Genomic DNA, 20,011 nt, shown 5'->3' with positions numbered 1-20,011 from the left:
GAAAACACAGTGGGGCCATATAGTCTTATCCACCAGGGAACTGCTGTTCCTGTTATAGTGAGCCAGGGTGATACAAAAACATATGGGGCCTCTTTTTTGAAGTGCTTGATAAGTGTCTCATCTAGTGGCCATACAAAGATCTGCAATTTATTTTCTTGGAAAAAAATGTATTATAATCACTAACTGCATGGCATGATAAGGATGCTGGTAGCAAATGTGTTTTTATGACATTATATTAACAGAAAGCATATAGTAGTTAGAGAAATACCAAAAGCCTTTAAAACGTATTCCATTTGTAGGAGGTATTCTGGCATATTCTCAAAGGGATTCCCAATTTCTGCCTTCAACTTGGCATTTTTGCGCAACAGCTAGTCCTGCAGCTGCAACACAGGCACAGTAGACTGCCCTAATAATACCAAATACAGATAATAACACACAATTCAGCATCTGCCTGAATCAAAACAACAGATTAACAGCATGAAATGTTGAACAATGAAAACTTGTGACAGAACATGTAGAATGTAGCAATTTGTTTCTAAATAATGAATCAAAATCCCATATTGAAGTGAGGATTTTGTTTATGTCTCATTGAGTCTAAATGGAATTTACATAATTTCAATAGTCCACCTAAATGACAATATTTATATGATTCTGCTCATGAGTTTTACTTGCTATAGTTTACTTCCATGTTGTTTCTTCATCAAACAGCAATGGCAGATGTAAATCAAGTCAATAACTGAAACAACAGCGCCATCTTGAGTAAGAAGAATTATTTATAATATATATGTGTGCATGCATATGGGATACTGACAATTCACCATTGTTGCACAGAAAAGCTATGTGATATAGTATTTATTTTATGAACGTAGTACTAATCTAGGACAGACTAGACTAGTACAAGGGCACAGGCCTTGCAAGCCGAGGTCTGAACCCAACTGCAACGACAACGACAAACAAGGGCCTCAGTACCCTGCACGCCCCTGCGCCCATTCTACGGCGGCGGAGCGAGCCGGCCAGGGACGAGAGGCTGCTAAGAATCTCAGGTACCAGGCCGCCATCTGGATACCGACCAAAGGACCGGACTACCAACACCATGGTGCTCGACATTGCTACCTTCAACGCCAGGACTGTGTCGAATGAGGCCAACCTGGCTGCCATCCTGGAAGGCTTGAACAGCATCCGCTGCGACGTGCTCGGGCTGTGCGAGACCAAGCGCCGGGAGCCGCTGCACGTGCGCCGCGACGACGGCAGGACGGTCGTCTTGGGTGCCAGGGAAGAGACGCAGCCTGTCGGTGGCGTCGGCTTCATTGTATCCAAACGATGGTCGCCGATGATTGACCTGGTCGACATGACCAACCCCCGAGTCGGCATGCTCACCCTGCGCCTACACAACAAAGCCACCATCCGGATCGTGCAGACATATGCACCAACAGCAGCGGCTGCGTCCGAGCAAGATGAGGATGTGCTTGAGCAGTTCTACGAGGCCGTCGAGGCAGCCACTACCCCCCGTGCCACCTACCTCGTCCTGATGGCGACTTCAATGCCAAGGTGGGCAAGGGGTTGGATGGCGAGCGCTTTGTCGGCCCGTTCGGCAGCGGCAACAGGAACGGACCAGGCGAGCGACTGGTTGCAATGGCCGAGACAACCGGCTGTTCGAGACCAATGGCCGAGACCACAGTCTGTTCAAGAAGCGCCCCGGCCGCCGATGGACATGGATGTCTCCCAATGGAGAAACAACCAACGAGATCGACTACGTCCTCTGCAGCCACCGCCGCATCCTGCAGGACGTCGCTGTCATCGGCCGCAAGTTCTTTGACACGGGCAGCGACCATCGGCCGGTAAGGGCCAAGCTGGTCATCGACGGCAGGACCGAAAAGCGCGCACTGGCAGCCAGCAACCGGGCAAAGCAGCCAGCCACCACTGACCTAGCCGTCTTCCACACTCTGATCGACCACACCAACTGGGCCCAGCTTGAAGCCGACATTGACCAGGACTACGACCACTTTATAGGCCTGCTCAAGTCAAGCCGCGATGCAGCAACAGTGCCGACCAACAGCCGGGCCAGCCGAATTTCGGACGCCACCAAGGCCCTGATGCAGAGGCGGTGGCAGATGCGCGCTGACGGACCCACACACGTCGAGTACGGCCTGCTGTGCAAGCAGATCCGGCAGCAGCTCAAGACCGACCTCGACCAGTACAGACAGAGGCGCCTGCTGGCGACAGCCGAGGACCGCAAGAGCCTGAAAAAGTGCAGGCGGGCGATGCAGCAGCAGCGCGGCCAGATACCAGCACTGAAGACGGCCGACGGGCGGACGACCAGGACTCGGTCCGGCATTGAGGCCGAGTGCAGGCACTTCTACAGTGACCTGTTCGCCAGCAAGGTCCCCGTCCCCCCACCTAACCTTCAGCTCGACCAGCTGCCGCCCATCCTACCAGTGCTGGAAAGCGAGGTCCGACATGCAGTCGAGCAGGCACAGGCGGACCGGGCACCTGGCCTGGACGACGTTGAGATCGACCTGCTTAAGGCCGGCGGCCACTCACTTTGGACAGCCATGGCAGCCCGATTCAGCAGCTACATGGCACAATGCCAAATCCCCAAACAGTGGAAGACGGCCAAGACAGTACTACTGTTCAAGAAGGGCGACCGCGAGCTGCTCAGCAACTACCGGCCGATCACACTGTTGTCGGCCGTGTATAAGATTTTCACCAAGGTGCTGCTCAACCGGTTGGCCAAGCAGCTGGACGAACAGCAGCCCGTCGAGCAGGCCGGATTTAGATCTGGCTTTAGCACCATGGACCATGTGCAGGTACTGAACCAGCTGCTCGAGAGGGCCAGGGAGTATAAGATGCCGCTGGTCCTGGCCTTCGTCGACTACGAGAAGGCCTTCGACTTGGTCGAGATCAACGCCGTGCTGCTCGCCCTCCAACAACAAGGCATCGGGGACGAGCATGTGGCCCTGCTGCAGGAGCTGAACAGCAACTGCGCCACTACCATCACCCTGTTCGACCGGCCGCTTAACATTGAGGTCGGCCGCGGGGTCAAGCAGGGCGACACCATCTCGCCCAAGCTTTTCACCGCCTGCCTCGAGCAAATTTTCCGGCAGCTCAACTGGGACGAGGTCGGCATCAAGATCAACGGCCGCTGGCTCAATCACCTGCGCTTTGCCGACGACATCGTGCTGATAGGCTGCTCGGCAGTCGATGTACAGCAGCGGCTCGACCAGCTCAACCAGGCTGGCACTCGGTGCGGCCTCAAAATCAATCTGGCCAAAACCAAGTGGATGCGCAATGACCAGGTGGCTGACACTACCCTTCATGTCGGCCAGCACCAGCTCCAGCAAGTCGATAGATACATCTACTTGGGCCAGGAGCTGACTACCGACCACAAGATTGGTCGAGAACTGGCACGACGACGCCGAGCCGCCTGGGTCAGCTTTGGCTCAATTGCCGAGACGGCCACCAACAGAGCCATCAACCCGGACATCAGGGCCGCCCTATTCAACAGCACCGGCCGACAAAAGCTGGCCGTGACTGAACGCGCAATCGAGCGCCGCATGGTCGGGGTTAAAAGGATCGACCACATCCACAACGAGCAGCTGCGGGCCATGACCAGGGTGGCCGACGCGGTGGACCTGGCCAACAAGGCCAAGAAGCGCTGGGCTGGGCACCTGATGCGGCGGACAGAGCGAAAGATGGACACGCGAAGTCACCGTCTGGTTGCCGATCGATATCAAGCGGCCACGCGGGCGCCCTGCAACACGATGGCGCGACTCGCTACAACAAGATCTGGGACACAATTGGATGGGACTCGCCCAGGACCGACAGACCTGGGCAGATCGTTGTGGTCTGCGCTGACCACCTTTGGCCGGCGAAGACAGACCGATTCTGGATTCTGGAGTACTGATCTATCTTGTAATAAACAAATAAATATATATCCTGTGATAGTACATTTATATAGCTATGAAATAATCCTAAAAATATAATTTATGGAAGTGCAATTCTTTTTATTTATTTTTTGTTATTCTATGTATAAGAGATAGATTGATAAATACTAAAGAGGTGTGGGCACGACTTCAAAAAATTAATGAGGTACAGGGGTGAAATGAGGTCCTGGGTGTCTAAAGAACCAAATTAAATTAATAATAATAAAATATATATATATTTTATTTATTTATTATTTTTGGTGGTCAGCATAGCCCATCATGAAATGTAATGCAATGAACATAGAAGAATTTACAAATTAACATATCACAAATACCATATTTGACACATGTTCAACATTAATTTGATAAGTACTCCTATTAAGTGAGCTTTAATCCATTATAGGCCTATGACATTTCAGCAATAATATTAACGTTGACACCGTAACTTTATCAAAATCATCAAAGATTTGCCAGCAAAAATACATAAACAACACGTCCAATTCACCACAGAACAGTAGACGTAAAGCAGACCGTTTACGACAGGTTTTCAAGAATAGTAGCATTTAGATGATTTAGAGGCCTAAGGAAGTCGTGTATCAAATACGATACTCTGGCATTACGAAGAAAATGCGAAATATTTGACCTAATCAAACCACATGGATCTAATATGATCTTTAACATAACAAGGGACGCACATGCAAGAGGTTATTCCGAGTTCACCTGTGGATTTGTAAAGTTCATGCAACTCGAAACGAAGTAAGTTATTTTAAACATTTTATGTAACATTAAATATTTTATTGAATATTAGTCGTGATCAGCATGTTTGTTCCCCTGCGGATGAACAGCGTGGCTAGTTAACAACATCATTCGGTGACGCCATAGCCTACAATTAACACTACGTTTTAACGCACTGTTTACGCAAACATAACTTATTTATTTTTATCAACGTGTTGTTTTAATTAATGGGTTGACGGAGGCGACATTCGCCTGCAGGCCCTTATGTCATTAGCCATACCTGGTATTTGTATGGAAAACATGCATATTCGGATGTGTACTTATCTGATGTGATATTTCCTCCCGAGTCCCGAAGGAGTAGAAATGGCTATGTGTGTGTAATGTTGCTGCAGAAAATGGCTGACAAGATGAGATTTTAAATGTTTATTGTTTTATTAAAAAAGGTCAACCTAACAAAGGGAGGCTTTGCACTTTCTTCAAAAAAGAACAATTATACCTGTACCTATCAAGTTGTGCATTGATTTGTATAAAATTATTTTCACCATCGAAACATTTTAAATTGTTCAGGATTTTATTTATTTATTTCAGTGTCGAGTTGGTAGGGAAGGATGTTTTATGGCAATATCGTATCTGTCCACAGGGGGGCAAACTCATTACGTATTTAAAAGCAAAATGTTTATGGAAATTACGTATATCCCTGGGTTTTACTTCTACTTTGATGTTATGCGTGTTCCTGTTTGATTGTTTTTTTTTTTTTTTTTTTTGTGATGACAAAAACTTCCTTTTATAATACTGAAGAAATGTTATCCGTGTTACTGATTGGAGAACTAGTACCTCATTATAATATCTACCCGTCCTCCCAATGTTGTTGTAGAAATGTCTGCTTTTTATATATATATATATATATATATATATATATATATATATATATATATATATATATATATATATATATATTGAGCTATATTTGTATGAGCGTTAACATGAAAGTACTAACATTGATAACATTTTGTACAAGAATATTGTGAGGATAAATATTACAGAAATGTGTTACTGTCATTGTAATCAGGCCCGGATTAAGAATTCAGAGGCCCCTGGGCACAATGTCTTGTAGGGCCCCCCACCCCACCCACACAATCAAGCTTTTGAATTTTTGGATACTATTTGCTGGTAACACCTATAGCGAGCAACTAGCTGGCATATGCAAGCACATAGTGCCTCACCTTTACCAATCCAGTTATATGAATCAAATTATTCCATAATTAACACACAAACACGTACACACACCCATTAATGTAGCTTTCCTGTCTGTCTCTCTCTTCCTCTCCTGTCCTCTACTCGTCGGCTCTACAGGGGCTGCCGCTCTTTGTCTCTCTCCCCCTCTCCTCTTCCTGTGATGAAAAGGATGCAAACAGTATAGGTCATCTTAACTCAACTTTTTTACTCTTCTTTATACTCTTCTTTATACTGAAAAAATTCTGCACTTATGTATTTAGCACTTTATTATTCATGGCCCCTAATGGCACTTTGTTTGATGATTGAATGATAGTGAAATGGTAGTAGACACATTACAAGATGCTGTAAGTATTATGGTATAATATTGGTTGCTTACAATACAAATTACAATTGCTGGTGTATGACCTGTCCAACTATTGACAAATGTACTACATGTAAGTCGCTTTGGATAAAAGCATCTGCCAAATGCCCTAAATGTAAATGTAAATCAAATGTAAAATAAAGCAGCTTGTTTTTTTTTTTTTTTGATAATACTATATTTCATGTAAGTTGTTCTCTCTCTCTCTCTCTCTCTCTCTCTCTCTCTCTCTCTCTCTCTCTCTCTCTCTCTCTCTCTCACACACACACTCTCACACACACACACAATACCTCCTCCTCTCCTCAGGGTCTGTCTGTCTGTCTCATGCTCTCCTCCTCTCCTCAGGGGCTGTCTGTCTATCTGTCTGTCTATCTCCTCCTCTCCTCCTCAGGGGCTGTCTGTCTCATCCTCTCCTCCTCTCCTCGGGGGCTGTCTGTCTCATCCTCTCCTCCTCTCCTCAGGGTCTGTCTGTCTGTCTCATCCTCTCCTCCTCTCCTCATGGTCTGTCTGTCTGTCTCATGCTCTCCTCCTCTCCTCAGGGGCTGTCTGTCTGTCTGTCTTTCTCCTCCTCTCCTCAGGGGCTGTCTGTCTCATCCTCTCCTCCTCTCCTCAGGGTCTGTCTGTCTGTCTCATCCTCTCCTCCTCTCCTCAGGGGCTGTCTGTCTCATCCTCTCCTCCTCTCCTCAGGGGCTGTCTGTCTCATCCTCTCCTCCTCTCCTCAGGGTCTGTCTGTCTGTCTCATCCTCTCCTCCTCTCCTCAGGGTCTGTCTGTCTGTCTCATCCTCTCCTCCTCTCCTCAGGGTCTGTCTGTCTGTCTTTCTTTCTCCTCCTCTCCTCAATTTTGTCTGTCTGTCTGTCTTTCTCCTCCTCTCCTCACTTTTTTGTCTGTCTGTCTGTCTCTCCTCCTCTCCTCTCTCCGGCTGCCCTTAAAAAGACTTCTTCCTGGCTTTCCTGTTAGCAAACTCAGTTACAATGTCATCAAAATCCAAGTCCATGACCAGCTGAGATTCAATGGCCATCAGTGACAGTGCACTGAGGGGCTTTTGTGTTTGTGTTGTTCTAAGTTCATTTTTTAAGGTGAAAAAAAAAGAGGAAGAAAAATAACTTATCTCGTTATTTCAATAGAATAATAAGTCGTTATTTCGACATAATAAGGGGACATTCTAATATGCATAAAGCCACATTTAGCTTTCTTAAAATGTTTTATATGGGAGGAAAATACTTAACGTGAAATTAAACGCGTTACGTTCATATTCTGGACTCATCTGATTTTTTGTAGTATACATACTTTATTATGATTTTAGTATCATAACGATTAATAATACTAATTTAATAGATCAGATGCACGCACAATTATCCGTGAACTTGATAAATGTTGCAGATATGTTCTTCTAGGATAGCCTGTGCCTACTATCCACAAACAAATTGCTTTAAACTTATGTGTGCAAAATTCAGAATTCAACGAATGTGCAGCAATTTCTACAATTGTATTTTGTATTAGTGATCATAATTTGCGCATGCAACAAAGAGGATGTAGCAGGTGACGCGTGCATTTATTGACGTCTTTTCTGAGTCGATCTCATTTGAGTGTATTCGGCAATGCTTATAACGTGTAATTAAACACGTTGAGTTTATATTCTGGGCTCATCAGATTTTTTTTTACATAGTATTATTAGTATGATTTTTACTGTCTATTAATAACACTGTCCGTCTCTTTATGTTAAGGTTTGTATTAATTTCGATATGCCAGAGGGCAGAATAAGACAGGGAATTAAAGAATGCATTGTAGTTATGTTGACCTACTGTTTTCATAACACTGGATATTCTGCTAATTCATACTTTTCTAAAACGTTGCATAATGGCAATTAACTTATTTAGCAATTACACTAGTGCTAGTTTTGTTGCCAGTGTTGCTCAAATGCACGCGTACGTGTCACCACCAGCAGTAGGGCCTAAGTACCTGCATGTGTTGGGAAAAGGGAGAAGAGCGAGTTCGGCAAAAGGCGGATTCGAACTCTGGCCGAACGCGTCAAAAGCTACCATCATGCACCTCACGCCTTACGCTACAGTAGTTATTTTGTGTCGAGCGTCTTTTTGCTAAAAAGACAGGCACCGGGCCGGCACGTAGTGCAAATATACGCTCCGTTTTCGGAAATGAATTTAAAATAAATAAATAAATAAATAAATCTTCCCCTCGCTTGGGCCCCAAGTGCGCATGGCCCCTGGGCCCGTGCCCATAATGCCCATTGGGTAATCCGGGCCTGATTGTAATTACTGTCTCCAAGAATAAGAATATGGTTCCTTGTTTTAAGCTTAAATGGGAACTACAGTTTAATTAAGTTCAAGTGTAGTAGCTGTTGATATCCAGTTGGAAATGATGAGAGAGGAATTTCCATTTCTGCTTTCATTGGTGTGACTGAATAATACAGCTAGTCTGTAAGTAATGCTAGATTTAGTAACTGGTTTCAATTGTATTATTGAATGGGATTTTGTGGTAACTAAATTGGTGAGGTAAGATATTGGAGTTCCAGCTTCCATAGTTCATAGAAAGTTTGGATGTGACCTTTTCTCAACTAAAGGACTGTGTTGCATTTTTGAGGCATGGGGGAAAAGAAGGATCATCCACTGTTGAGGGGCTTGAAGCTTTATCCAGCTTTTGCTCAGTACTATTTGTTGTTGGTGATTCATCTCTACAATCCTTTTGTGGAGGTACTGCGAGTCAGTGAAGGGAGGTGAGCACCTGAAAGATTGTTATGGTATTTGGACAGGCAAGAGGAGGTATCTGGTAAAGCTACAGGATGACCCAGCATCACCTGGGGGTCTTACACATCCTCCAGGGTCCTTTTTCATCAGGTCTAATCAAGGGTTTCTCCACTATCCAGGGCAGCCACTGTACTGGTACTAAAGGCCAGGTGGATGAAGTTTCGGGCAGTTCTATGGGGCAAGGGAGAGGAGTTGAGGAGGACATGCATCAGCTGGCACCATCCCAGGTATGGACGGAGATGTTGTCTGGGGTTTTCAAGGAGTCAGAGCATCCAGCAACGAGGTGCTTGGACTTCCAGGAGTGACAGTCTCTTTCGGAAGGGGGAAATAAATCAACCGACTTCAATGACTGTAGACTCTCAGCCAATAAGGAGACCTAATTATCCACAGTCACTTTAGACTTTGCAAACCCCCCAAATGTGGGAATCTCAACTGCATAATTTCTGGTAGTGGGGGACTGCGTTCACGCTCTCCCCTGATTAACTTGTCAAAAATAGAATAGAATCGACTGAGGTTGTATTGCTGAATCTCTGTAGTATTTATCCATTATTGTTAAAAACATACGATCAGTTTCACTGAAAACACACTTTATTATTTTAGTTATGAAAGCATGCATGCTATAATAAATCTGCTATAGCCTTATAAAGCCATTCTTATTCAATTTAATTCAAGACGCAGATTTTGTTACAATTTGTTTTGTTAACAAATCGCATGTGCTCGTCCAAAGATCACAGTAAAGATGATGTTTGCTATAGCTTCCCTTGTTAAGAGTATTAGTCTACAGTCAGAGTCTACTGGTGGCCTGTGGGTTAAATGCGTCCCGCCAATTATATTTGTCTGGCCCTCCGACTGGTTTTTAATCAGCTTGCCTCGCCATCTGTAATACCACAGTGATCTCTATGTAGACTGAGTATTTTGAAAATGAATCTGCCAAATATACTGTATATTGTCTTTAAATGCATTCTTGCCTGGGCTTGGTTGTGTCTGTCCTGAATGTACATATAGACTTTGAATTGCTTGCATTGTGTAAGTAGATAAAAATATACAACATATTGTATTGTTAATCTTTATGACCCAGTGTGTTTATTGAGAGGAAGAGCCAAGCATTTTATTCAAAGATGGAAAATTTCAATATTTTATGTTTTTTATATAATGTATTTTACATGTTTAAAAAATGTATAACAAAATATTTTTAGAAAGTCTAAAGAAAAATGTGATTGGTATTTATCTTCTAAAGTGAACTTTTTATGCATAAAATATTAACATAAGACATAAAATGCTGGAGTTTTATTCATGAAGAGTACTTGGATTAAGTCATTAATGTAGGCATCAGAATGGTAAATAACTGGCTATAAAACATTATGGAAATCAGCCACAAAGTGGCTGATTTTTGTATCAGCCACAAAGTTTTCCCCACATTTCTCTTTCTGTCAGAATTTATATTTAAATATTTTTAGGTGTGAAGTTTTAGTACTATAATGTAAATGTATTCTTTCACATCTTTCCATATCTGCATTAATGTAATGTGGCATAATGCTATCCTTCTACACCCACACCTTCCCCTTCCCTCCTTTATTCCCAGCTCGCTGTCCGCAGCAACCTCCTCCTAGTCCACGATGCTGGGTAGCAGGAAGGTTCTTGTAGACTGCACGGCTGTAGGGAATAAAACAAAGGCCCAGCTGAAGGTGACGAGCAAGCCGGCAATATGCAGCCAAGGCCAGAACCAGGAGTGGAGTCACTAATAAGAAACCCACAACCAGCATTGCCACACAGCCGCCATCAGTTAGCAGATCCGAACAGTATGGTGTTGTACCAGTTAAGCGTACCTGAATGGAAAGAGATGGAGAATTTATGAGAGAAAGTTCCCCAGATTTTCGCAGAATTTGAACACCCGTTGTTCACAATATTCTGCCCATTCATCATCCAACCTTTTATGTTTTGTTTATGTGTTTTATTTAATTTAAATATGCTCTTATTTACTAATCAGGGTATAGTATTCTCCGCTCTGTTTAACACATTTAAATATATTTAAATCCATTCCTTATATTTTCTGCCCAAAGTTATCTCTGCATATAGCCTGGAATAAGAGAAAGTATTTTAATATCCAATTAGTGCACACATACTTTTTTAATGTATTTTAAATGGGATCTTTCGATCGTCATGTTATGTTTTTGTTGGTTTTCTATAGCTCTTTGCATTCACATAATTCACATTCTGTTTTACATGTTACACCTCATTGCCACCAAGTGTGTATTAGATCTTTACATTAGTGTTGTGTGAAGGACCTGTGGGGTGTGTTAAATATTTGTGTTGGAATGCAAGTAGGGTGCAAGAGAAATTATGTCTCCCTGAAGGAATGTGTCTCTGCAGTGTACACTGACAAAGAACAGATACACCTGACTAGAATGCATGCCAACATCACATATGCTCATTTTCTTAATGGAGTCGATCTTTTGCGTTACTTCCCAGGTAGTTGAGGTCTAAAGTTTGAAAATTAGTGAGTGGTTTGATTTATCCTACAAACATTTATAAATATTTCTTAGAAAGAATTTAATTTTTATCATTAGTATTTGAATACAAAAAGCTGCCCTGTGGCTAATCATTCCCTATGTTGGAAGTAGGAAAATATTTAACATATTTCAAAAAATGAATATAAATGAATTAGAATTGTTCATAAGTATGTTACATTATGTACAGTATTTCTTAATACTGCACCTGCCAAAACACCAAAATATGCTCAGTTACTAAAGAGACCAAATTAAAATTAGTTTATCTTGGAAATTGTGTCAGTTATTTAGGAGAACAATGGCACTGCACAAAAGAGATAAATGGATCTCTAGAAGAAATTGTTTAGGTGAACTGAGCCGACAGTAAACAGAGGAGGGGGGTAAACAAAAACAGATAAAGCCCATCTGTGCTTAGAGCTGCACTTTTTCACCTTGACAGGCTTCTGCGATTTAGGAGATGCTTTTTAAGTATTACACCAAACAATATATAGTATGCCTTTACATTATAAGTCAAAAAATATAAAGTCAATAAGAAAAATTTATTGAATAAAAATAACTCCACCTGATCTCAAAGAAATAGTTAAACGCAAAATTACTTTGTTGTGAACAGAGATAATTTTGTTACTTCTACAATGCTAATAAATATCTTCACCAACTATAGATCGGGAGTTTTGGGTAATGCACTGCTTCTGCAGATGAGTTGATAACAATAAAAGGAAATTACCTAATTAAAACACAAGACAATCTGAGATCTAATGTTAACAAGAAAGTTTGCTTGTTTTGTTAGGGTTAATTGCAGAATTACTGTGCTCTGGTTGTTTAGCATTTTGGTCTTGGCAAGACACTTGGCTTTAGGGTTGTCTTTATCTTAGAAACGTTTTGAACTCGTTTTGAACAATTTTGTGCATGTGGAGTTGTTTGTTTCTTAATCTAAGCAACTTTAACTGCGTTGTCTTTGTTGGGTAAAGGGGGTCATGTTGTGGCTCTTCAGCTCGATAAACTGAAGGAGGGTCATGACTCAAGTCAAGTCATTTTTATTTGTATAGCCCTTTTCACAATACACATTATTTCAAAACAGCTTTACAGAAAATTACAACATAATGTCTCAAATGTCTAAAGCAGTTTGAGCAGTTTCTTTGAAAAACATCACTGAAAATCATGCCTTAAAATGGCCTGCAGTAAGCAAGATAAAGGCTTTCAAGAAACCCAAAACTCTATAATATGTTAGTTAATGGAAAAGAAAAAGAAATGAGGAGAAACCAGGTTCAACAGGGGGATGTTCAGTGCTATTCAGCATGAATATAATGCCAATATTAGATATCCATGTGTAAAGTCAAAGTTATGGTGCATAATTCACCTCTATAATTATGAAATAAACCAGGTTGGTTTTAACTTATGTATAATTAATTAGAATATAAAATTATGTCAAGAAAATCTGATAAAAGAAACCCTTCCCTTGTACGATACATTAGTTTGTGAAATATCTCTGGTTGAATAGCTGAATATTAGCCCAAGCTCTATTTCAGTATGTCTTCATGTGTAGAGAAAAAAAACTAGAACTGGAATGAGAAGTTGTTTCAGAGAACAGAATTTTTAACCAGGCCAAGAGATTGTGGTTGTCTTTGTTTACACGTTTATCTGATTATGCGTAATTCTGCAGAGTTGACTGGCAATAAGAAGTGATGAACCATTTACTCCATTGAATCCCTATCCCTCCTACAGATCTTTATTTCTCTTTTGGATTTTACTGCTCCCCTACTTCTGGTGTCACATGGGGACTAATTGGTCAAACTGGCCATTGATCTTGCACTTTAAAGGACTTGTAAGAGGACTTGGAGAGGTGGAAGAATCTATAGTCTTTATTTACATACACTGACCCTTACTAATCCATGGGCACTACGAGACAATAGCTTAAGCATTATTTTAACCAAAGACAAAAAGAATAAAGGATGAGAATGAAAAATTCTTACAAACTTAATTGTTTAATCTATAGTTGTGTTTCAGAGAGATTGCAGTTTGTACGTCCTTTTCACACAAATATGAAACGTCTGTTGTCATACCTATACCTCATATTGTTCAAAACATGTTTGAATTTATTTCTTCCATATAACACCGTGGGAAATTATGAAGAATGTTGACATTTTTCCATACAATGGAAGTGAAAGACAAACATTCAGCCTACCACCGTTTGTGATCCACAGAAGAAAGTTATAATTGTTTGGAATGGATTTGAGTAAATTATGACAATTACAATTTTGGGGTGAACTATCCCTTTAATATAGTCTTTTCATTACAATTTATTGATGCAACTAGTGGAAAAGTGGAATAGTAGTAAATATGCTCAACTGTGGGCCAGAATGCTGAGGGCAGTCACTATACAAATCTGTGAGAAAAAGTTCAAACTCCAGTAATCCATTCCTGTCTTGAAAGTCTCCTCATCTGACGTCATCGTCCCAAATGCACTCAAACATCTGATAAATTCCAAGATTAAGAGATTACCAAGTGAATCAAAGCGAGGCAGAGGTCAAACTCCCATTAGTCCCCAGGAAAATATCTCTCAATCATGATTGTCTTTTTCCAAATTGTGAAGGGTGTACTTTTTTTTTTTTTTCCCCACAACTGTTTTTTGTCCCTGAAAGCTGAGACTGCAGTGGGCCTACCATGTGTGTACCTCGGCAGAAATCGAGATTCATCAGACCAGGCTATGTTTTTCAAGTCTTTAACTGTCTAGTTTTGGTGAGGCTGTGCCCACTGCAGCCTCAGCTTTCGGTTCTTGGCTGACAGAAGTTGAACCCTACATGGTCTTCTGTTGTTGTAGTGCCTCAAGGTTTGACACGTGCATTCTGAGTAAACACTAGGGACTATGGTTTGTGAAAATCCCAGTAGATCAGCAGCTACAGAAATAGCACAAGATTTGGCATTTAATCTTATCAGTCCTTTTGGTGTTTAGGAATATGTGTGCTGTTTAAATATAAGAGTACCTACTGGTGGCCAAAAGTTTGGAATAATGAACAGATTTTGCTCTTATGGATAGAAATTGGTACTTTTATTCACCAAAGTGGCATTCATCTTATCACAATGTATATTCAGGACATTAATAATGTGAAAAATTACTATTACAATCTGAAAATGAAAAATGTTATGAACTTAGAAACTACTTCAAAAAGTTCTCATAAAAAAACCTCCACATGCTGAAATGACAGCTTTGTAGATCCTTAACATTATAGCTGTCAGATTGTATAGATACTCAGGTGACATTTCACCCCATGCTTCCTGTAGCACTTGCCATAGATGTGGCTGTCTTGTCGGGCACTTCTCACATACCTTACAGTCTAGCTGATGCCACAAAAGCTCAATGCGGTTAAGATCCATAACACTCTTTTCCAATTATCTGTTGTCCTATGTCTATGTTTCTTTGCCCACTCAAACCTTTTCTTTTTGTTTTTCTGTTTCAAAAGTGGCTTTTTCTTTGCAATTCTTCCCTTAAGGCCTGCACCCTTGAGTCTTCTCTTTACTGTTTCACATGAAACTGGTGTTGAGCGGGTAGAATTCAATGAAGCTGTCAGCTGAGGACATGTGAGGCATCTATTTCTCAAACTAGAGACTGATGTACTTATCCTCTTGTTTAGTTGTACATCTGGCCTTCCTCATCTCTTTCTGTCCTTGTTAGAGCCAGTTGTCTTTTGTCTTTGAAGACTGTAGTGTACACCTTTTGTATGAAATCTTCAGTTTTTTTGGCAATTTCAAGCACTGTACATAGCCTTCATTCCTCAAAACAATGATTGACTGACAGGTTTCTAGAGAAAGCAGTTTCTTTTTTGCCATTTTTGACCTAATATTGACCTTAAGACATGCCAGTCTATTGCGTACTGTGGCAACTCAAAAACAAACACAAAGACAATGTTAAACTTCATTTAACAAACCAAATAGCTTTCAGCAGTGTTTGATATAATGGCAAGTGCTTTTCTAGTACCAAATTATCAATTTGGCATTATTGCCTGAACGATATATCGGTCGGCCGATATTATCGATATATCTGTATTGACGTACATGTTTACCGATATGCGCAAATATGAAAACTTTTTTCAGAACATATAATGCAGAAAACAATGCTTGAAATGGTGTCATAGCATAGTTTGTCCAGCAGAGCATGCACTGACTCCACTGTTTAAAGAGCTGAGCTGAGAGTGGTTCTGCAGACAGGGTGGTGTTAAGCGGTGCAGAGCTAAGTGGTGTCTTCTCGGTAAGTTGTTAACTAGTTTGTGAAATACATACTGGAAAGTTAATAAATAAGGACCCCTATCATTTTCAATATACCTAATTTAATGTTAACCCTGTCCCTGACAACCATGCCACTCATGTTTATAATTTTTTTTTGCTGTTAGCCAGTTATAGATTGTCAGTGCAGTCAGTAATGTAGCAGATTGAAAGTTAAACATCTGAGCAACTTTTTGCAGCTCAGCAGACAATGGTGCGGTGGGGGATTGTATCTGTTGAGTTTTGATTTCACGCTATGTTGTTAGTTGGTGAGACACAATGCTGGAAAGTAAATTAACATCAATCTTTTACTCTCCGTGGCAATGAGCCTATAGCTAACCACATAGCTACTTTCATTGCTTATCAGTTGAGTGTAAGCTAATGTGTAAACCCGTATTCACCAAACTGTTTTGTTCAGGATTCACAGTTTGGTACCCCCTTCAACCGAACAATTCCAGTCATAGCATTTATAAAATGTAATAATTAAAAGTCTGGTTTTCCCCCTTTTGAAAGTTTCCCCTGAACATGTATAGAAGAATACGGTGCAACACCACTGTTGCTGTTTATCTCTTGTCTCTGCAGGTGGAAATGCTTCTTGTTTTACAACCTGCCTCTAATTGACAGGCAGTATTAAAATAGTCAGAATTTGACGGATAATTAACAGTACTACTGACGTTTCTTAAGCTATTTATTTTATTTTTATGTTTTCTTAATTTTAATGGTCAGCATTTGTCTGATACTAAAAAGTACTGATGTTTATTTAGCTATTTATTGTATTTTTATTTATTCTTTATTTAAATGGCCAGCAACTGACTTATACTGAACATACAGTACTGATGTTTATTAAGCTATTTATAGTATTTTTATTTATTCTTTATTTTCTCAGTGTTCAAAATCAGTGAACAATCCACATAGAAAAGGTCTGTTTTCATTCCAGCTCAAAAATTTAAATCTCTAAAATCAGTATCTGTTGGGCTCAAGAATAAGTTGTTGGAGTGATGACTGCTGGAAATGGGGCCTGTCTAGATTTGATCAAAAATATTTTTTTTTATTTTCAAATAGTGATGGTGCTTTTTTTACATCAGTAATGTCCTGACTATACTTTGTGATCAGTTAAATGCCACTTTGGTGAAAAAGTAACAATTTCCTTCCGAAACAGCTAAATCTGTAAATTATTCAAAAATTTTGGCCACCAGTGTATATCCTTCCTATCCTCCATTGCTTCACTGTGACTGGCAGATTGCTGAACACCGAATAGATGCACATGTAAAAATATATATTTTTTTTCAGCTTAGCTTCTAGATCATCTTTATGGATTTGGGAAAAAGTTTCAAGCGTTGAACATTAATTTAAAAAGTACTTTGAACTCTTTGTTCAAAAGATCAAGGAAAGATCCATTTCTAATGATAGATGACTCCTTTAAGAATATGTTTTGATACAAATACATTTCTTTAATTGCACTGCTCCTGATCTTTTCAGAAAATGTATTTTCCATCTCTTAGATCTTACCGTTGAATGGCAGAGAAAGCCAAACCCCACCATGACAATAGCAGGCATGAGGATCAGCCCGAAAACCAAACCAGCCAGACAGGCGTTGATGGCTGCAATCACCACGTTCTGTGCCGTCACGAGCACCGAACAAGCCCAGCAGTCCAGAGAACCTCGAAGCTCCAGTGGAGCTTCAGCTCCCCCAGCGTCCGCTGAGAAGTAAGGTGGAGGCACAACCACCCCAATTACTGGTGTCCCAGCCGGCACAGTGGAGGCCAAGGAGTGTGTGTGCTGGAGGTTTGTGTGCTGGTGTTCGTGATGGTGGCTGTTGGTTGGGAGTTCCTCAGAGAGGTCAAGGACCTGGTGATGAGCCCCCTTCTCAAGTGTGCCATTCATCCTTCTCCTGATATGAAGATGAAGAACAGAATTAGAGAATGTATTAAATGTACGATTGTAATATGTTAAATTAATTGAAAAATGTGGAAACATTGGGTTTTGCCTTTCAGTGGAATACTAGAACAACGCAATTGTGTATCAGAGCACATAAAAATGATGAAAGCCATTAAAACATTGTTATTGAAGAGGCTCTTTTGCGTTAAACTTACAATGGTTTACTTTTTTATTATAGAAAATATCCGTTTTGACAGTGAGTGTGCTCTTAAGTTTGAAAGCTGTGTGTGTCTCTTTTGAATGGGCTGCACTGTTTACTAACAGAGAAGAAGAAAGTTCAGAGCAAGGGTAAATCACTTATCACCAGGAAACTAGATTTGTATGATCTTTTAATTAGGTCTTTTATCAGAGACTGATTGTTATCTGAAAGCTAATTGGCACTGTGTGGTGGAAACCAATTGGTATTTGAGTGAGTCTGGAACAACACGTGATAAGATGAAGTGATGAGTGAGAGGCCTTAAAATCCCCTGAGGTGTGTGCGTGTTACCACGATTTCATTTATTTTACTGCAATCTTATATCGAATCAAGAAAAGAACATGTCTTGGTCATAAGTTACGCCAAATTCAAAATAATTATATTTTGGATAAATGAAACTAATTTAGAGGACCATATGTATGGATGGGTGGATGGAGGTATATACAGTTCTATCAGAAGAAACTCTGGATGATTGAACCGATGATTAAATTATTTCGAATGTAGAGAAACTAGGGGTGTAACGATGCATCGATCTGGATCCAAAGACCAACGGTCCAATGATAACGATACAATGCGTAAATATGGATATAGAATTTTTTTTAAAGATGTATAATATGTATAATAAGAGTATTATTATAATACTCTCATGCCAGCCACATCCGTACGCATTTCCGTCAAGCGATGAAGCAACCTTATTACATTCATTTGACTTTGAGCACTAAATGCACTTTTCATGTGTGACAAGGATGTGCGCAGGGTCTGTGAAGCCAAATTGTGCTATGCTATCTGTGTAGCGTGCGCAGACATGAACCGGGCTTCACGCGAAATGCAAGCTCCATTAACAGGATCCGTGCGAGCGCATCAAGTGGGCACTCCTTAAATTGTGACCCTACATGGCTCACATGTTCGATTAATTCGGGCTTGCATCAATATCGTTGCGCATGCGACCCATTCAAATTTTTTCATGACAATTTGCTATTTTAAAGTATACCTTATTTTGTTGTGGATGTCCCAATGTGTGTACAGAGGGTTGAATAAAATAATCTGATTATATTTAGTTTGCATTTGAGGGCAAAAAAATAAATTTAATTGATTGTGTAAAATAGGCACATGGTAAATAGCGCTTTTTTTTAACCTTAGAGGTTACCAAAGCGCTTTACACTGTGTCCCATTCACACTCATACACAAATGCAAGACGCTAGCCTGCCATTGGGAGCAACTTGGGGTTCAGTGTCTTGCCCAAGGATACTTCGGCATGTGGAGTCATGTGGGCCGGGAATCGAACCGCCAACCCTGGTTGATATAAAATAACCATCTTAAGGTAAATGTTTTTGTGAAACACCTTAAGTGCCTAAAACATTTCACAAAAACATTTACCTTAAGATGATTTATTTCTATAATATATATTACATATATATGTATATATATATATTACATTTTTAATTATTGTTTTGCATTATTCTTTGCACATTTTAGATGATGCAATAATATTTCACTTCAGTCCGACAAATTTTATTTCGTATATATGGATATGCATCATAACTTAGTATCTATACTAGTGTCTTTTGAGACACTACTATAAATGCATAATATACAGTAGAGACAAAAACCTAAAAATGCACACACAATTATTGCACATCACAGTGTGAATTCCACACATTTCCCTGCTGCAGCCTAATAGGTCAGTAGTATGTGCACCTTATCTTGTTCTCGGCCCATAACTCACCAAGATGGCTTAGAGTCTGATACGCCTTTCTCTCTTCTTCTTCTTCTTCTTTTTATTTTAATTTGTTTTATTTTGTTCTTTGCCCTAATCTAGCACAACCTGCCTCTTGTTGTTCTAGTCGTTGGTTTTGTCCAATATTTTGAAGAATATATCCCTGGATTTCAAGGTTCCTTGATGTGCAAAAAAACTCTAGAATCCTAAAATTCTAAATTCTCTCCATGTAGTGCTAGGCTAAGTCTTTTCTTTAATTAACACATTTCTTTAATTCTATGAAGCATGGATCAATTGAAAGTCCGATTTGCTATACTTTCCAAGACTGCGTAATTCTATTCTCTTTCCTTGAGGCAGACTGAGTGCTGAATGTGTCCAGCC

General features: G+C 40.6%; 1 protein-coding gene and 1 pseudogene across 1 annotated transcript; one reads left to right on the top strand and one right to left on the bottom strand.

Moving 5' to 3' along the window:
- Window positions 1-10,019, top strand: part of LOC127618197 (N6-adenosine-methyltransferase subunit METTL3-like) — a 40,981-nt pseudogene extending 30,962 nt beyond the window's left edge.
- Window positions 10,020-10,559: 540 nt separating this feature from the next.
- On the bottom strand, window positions 10,560-19,663 carry LOC127618136 (transmembrane protein 88-like). The gene is made up of 3 exons (XM_052090424.1): window positions 19,640-19,663; window positions 17,289-17,670; window positions 10,560-10,841 (listed from the first exon to the last, which is right to left on the bottom strand). Exons 2-3 carry the CDS (start codon window positions 17,661-17,663, stop codon window positions 10,560-10,562), a joined length of 657 nt encoding a protein of 218 aa, XP_051946384.1. The 5' UTR covers window positions 17,664-17,670; window positions 19,640-19,663.
- Window positions 19,664-20,011: the final 348 nt, after the last annotated feature.

The sequence above is a fragment of the Xyrauchen texanus genome, chromosome 2, assembly GCF_025860055.1.
Source record: "Xyrauchen texanus isolate HMW12.3.18 chromosome 2, RBS_HiC_50CHRs, whole genome shotgun sequence".
NCBI classification, from domain to species: domain Eukaryota; kingdom Metazoa; phylum Chordata; class Actinopteri; order Cypriniformes; family Catostomidae; genus Xyrauchen; species Xyrauchen texanus.
The sequence above is the reverse complement of the archived record's forward strand: the minus strand, read 5'-3'. Positions and strand labels throughout refer to the sequence as shown.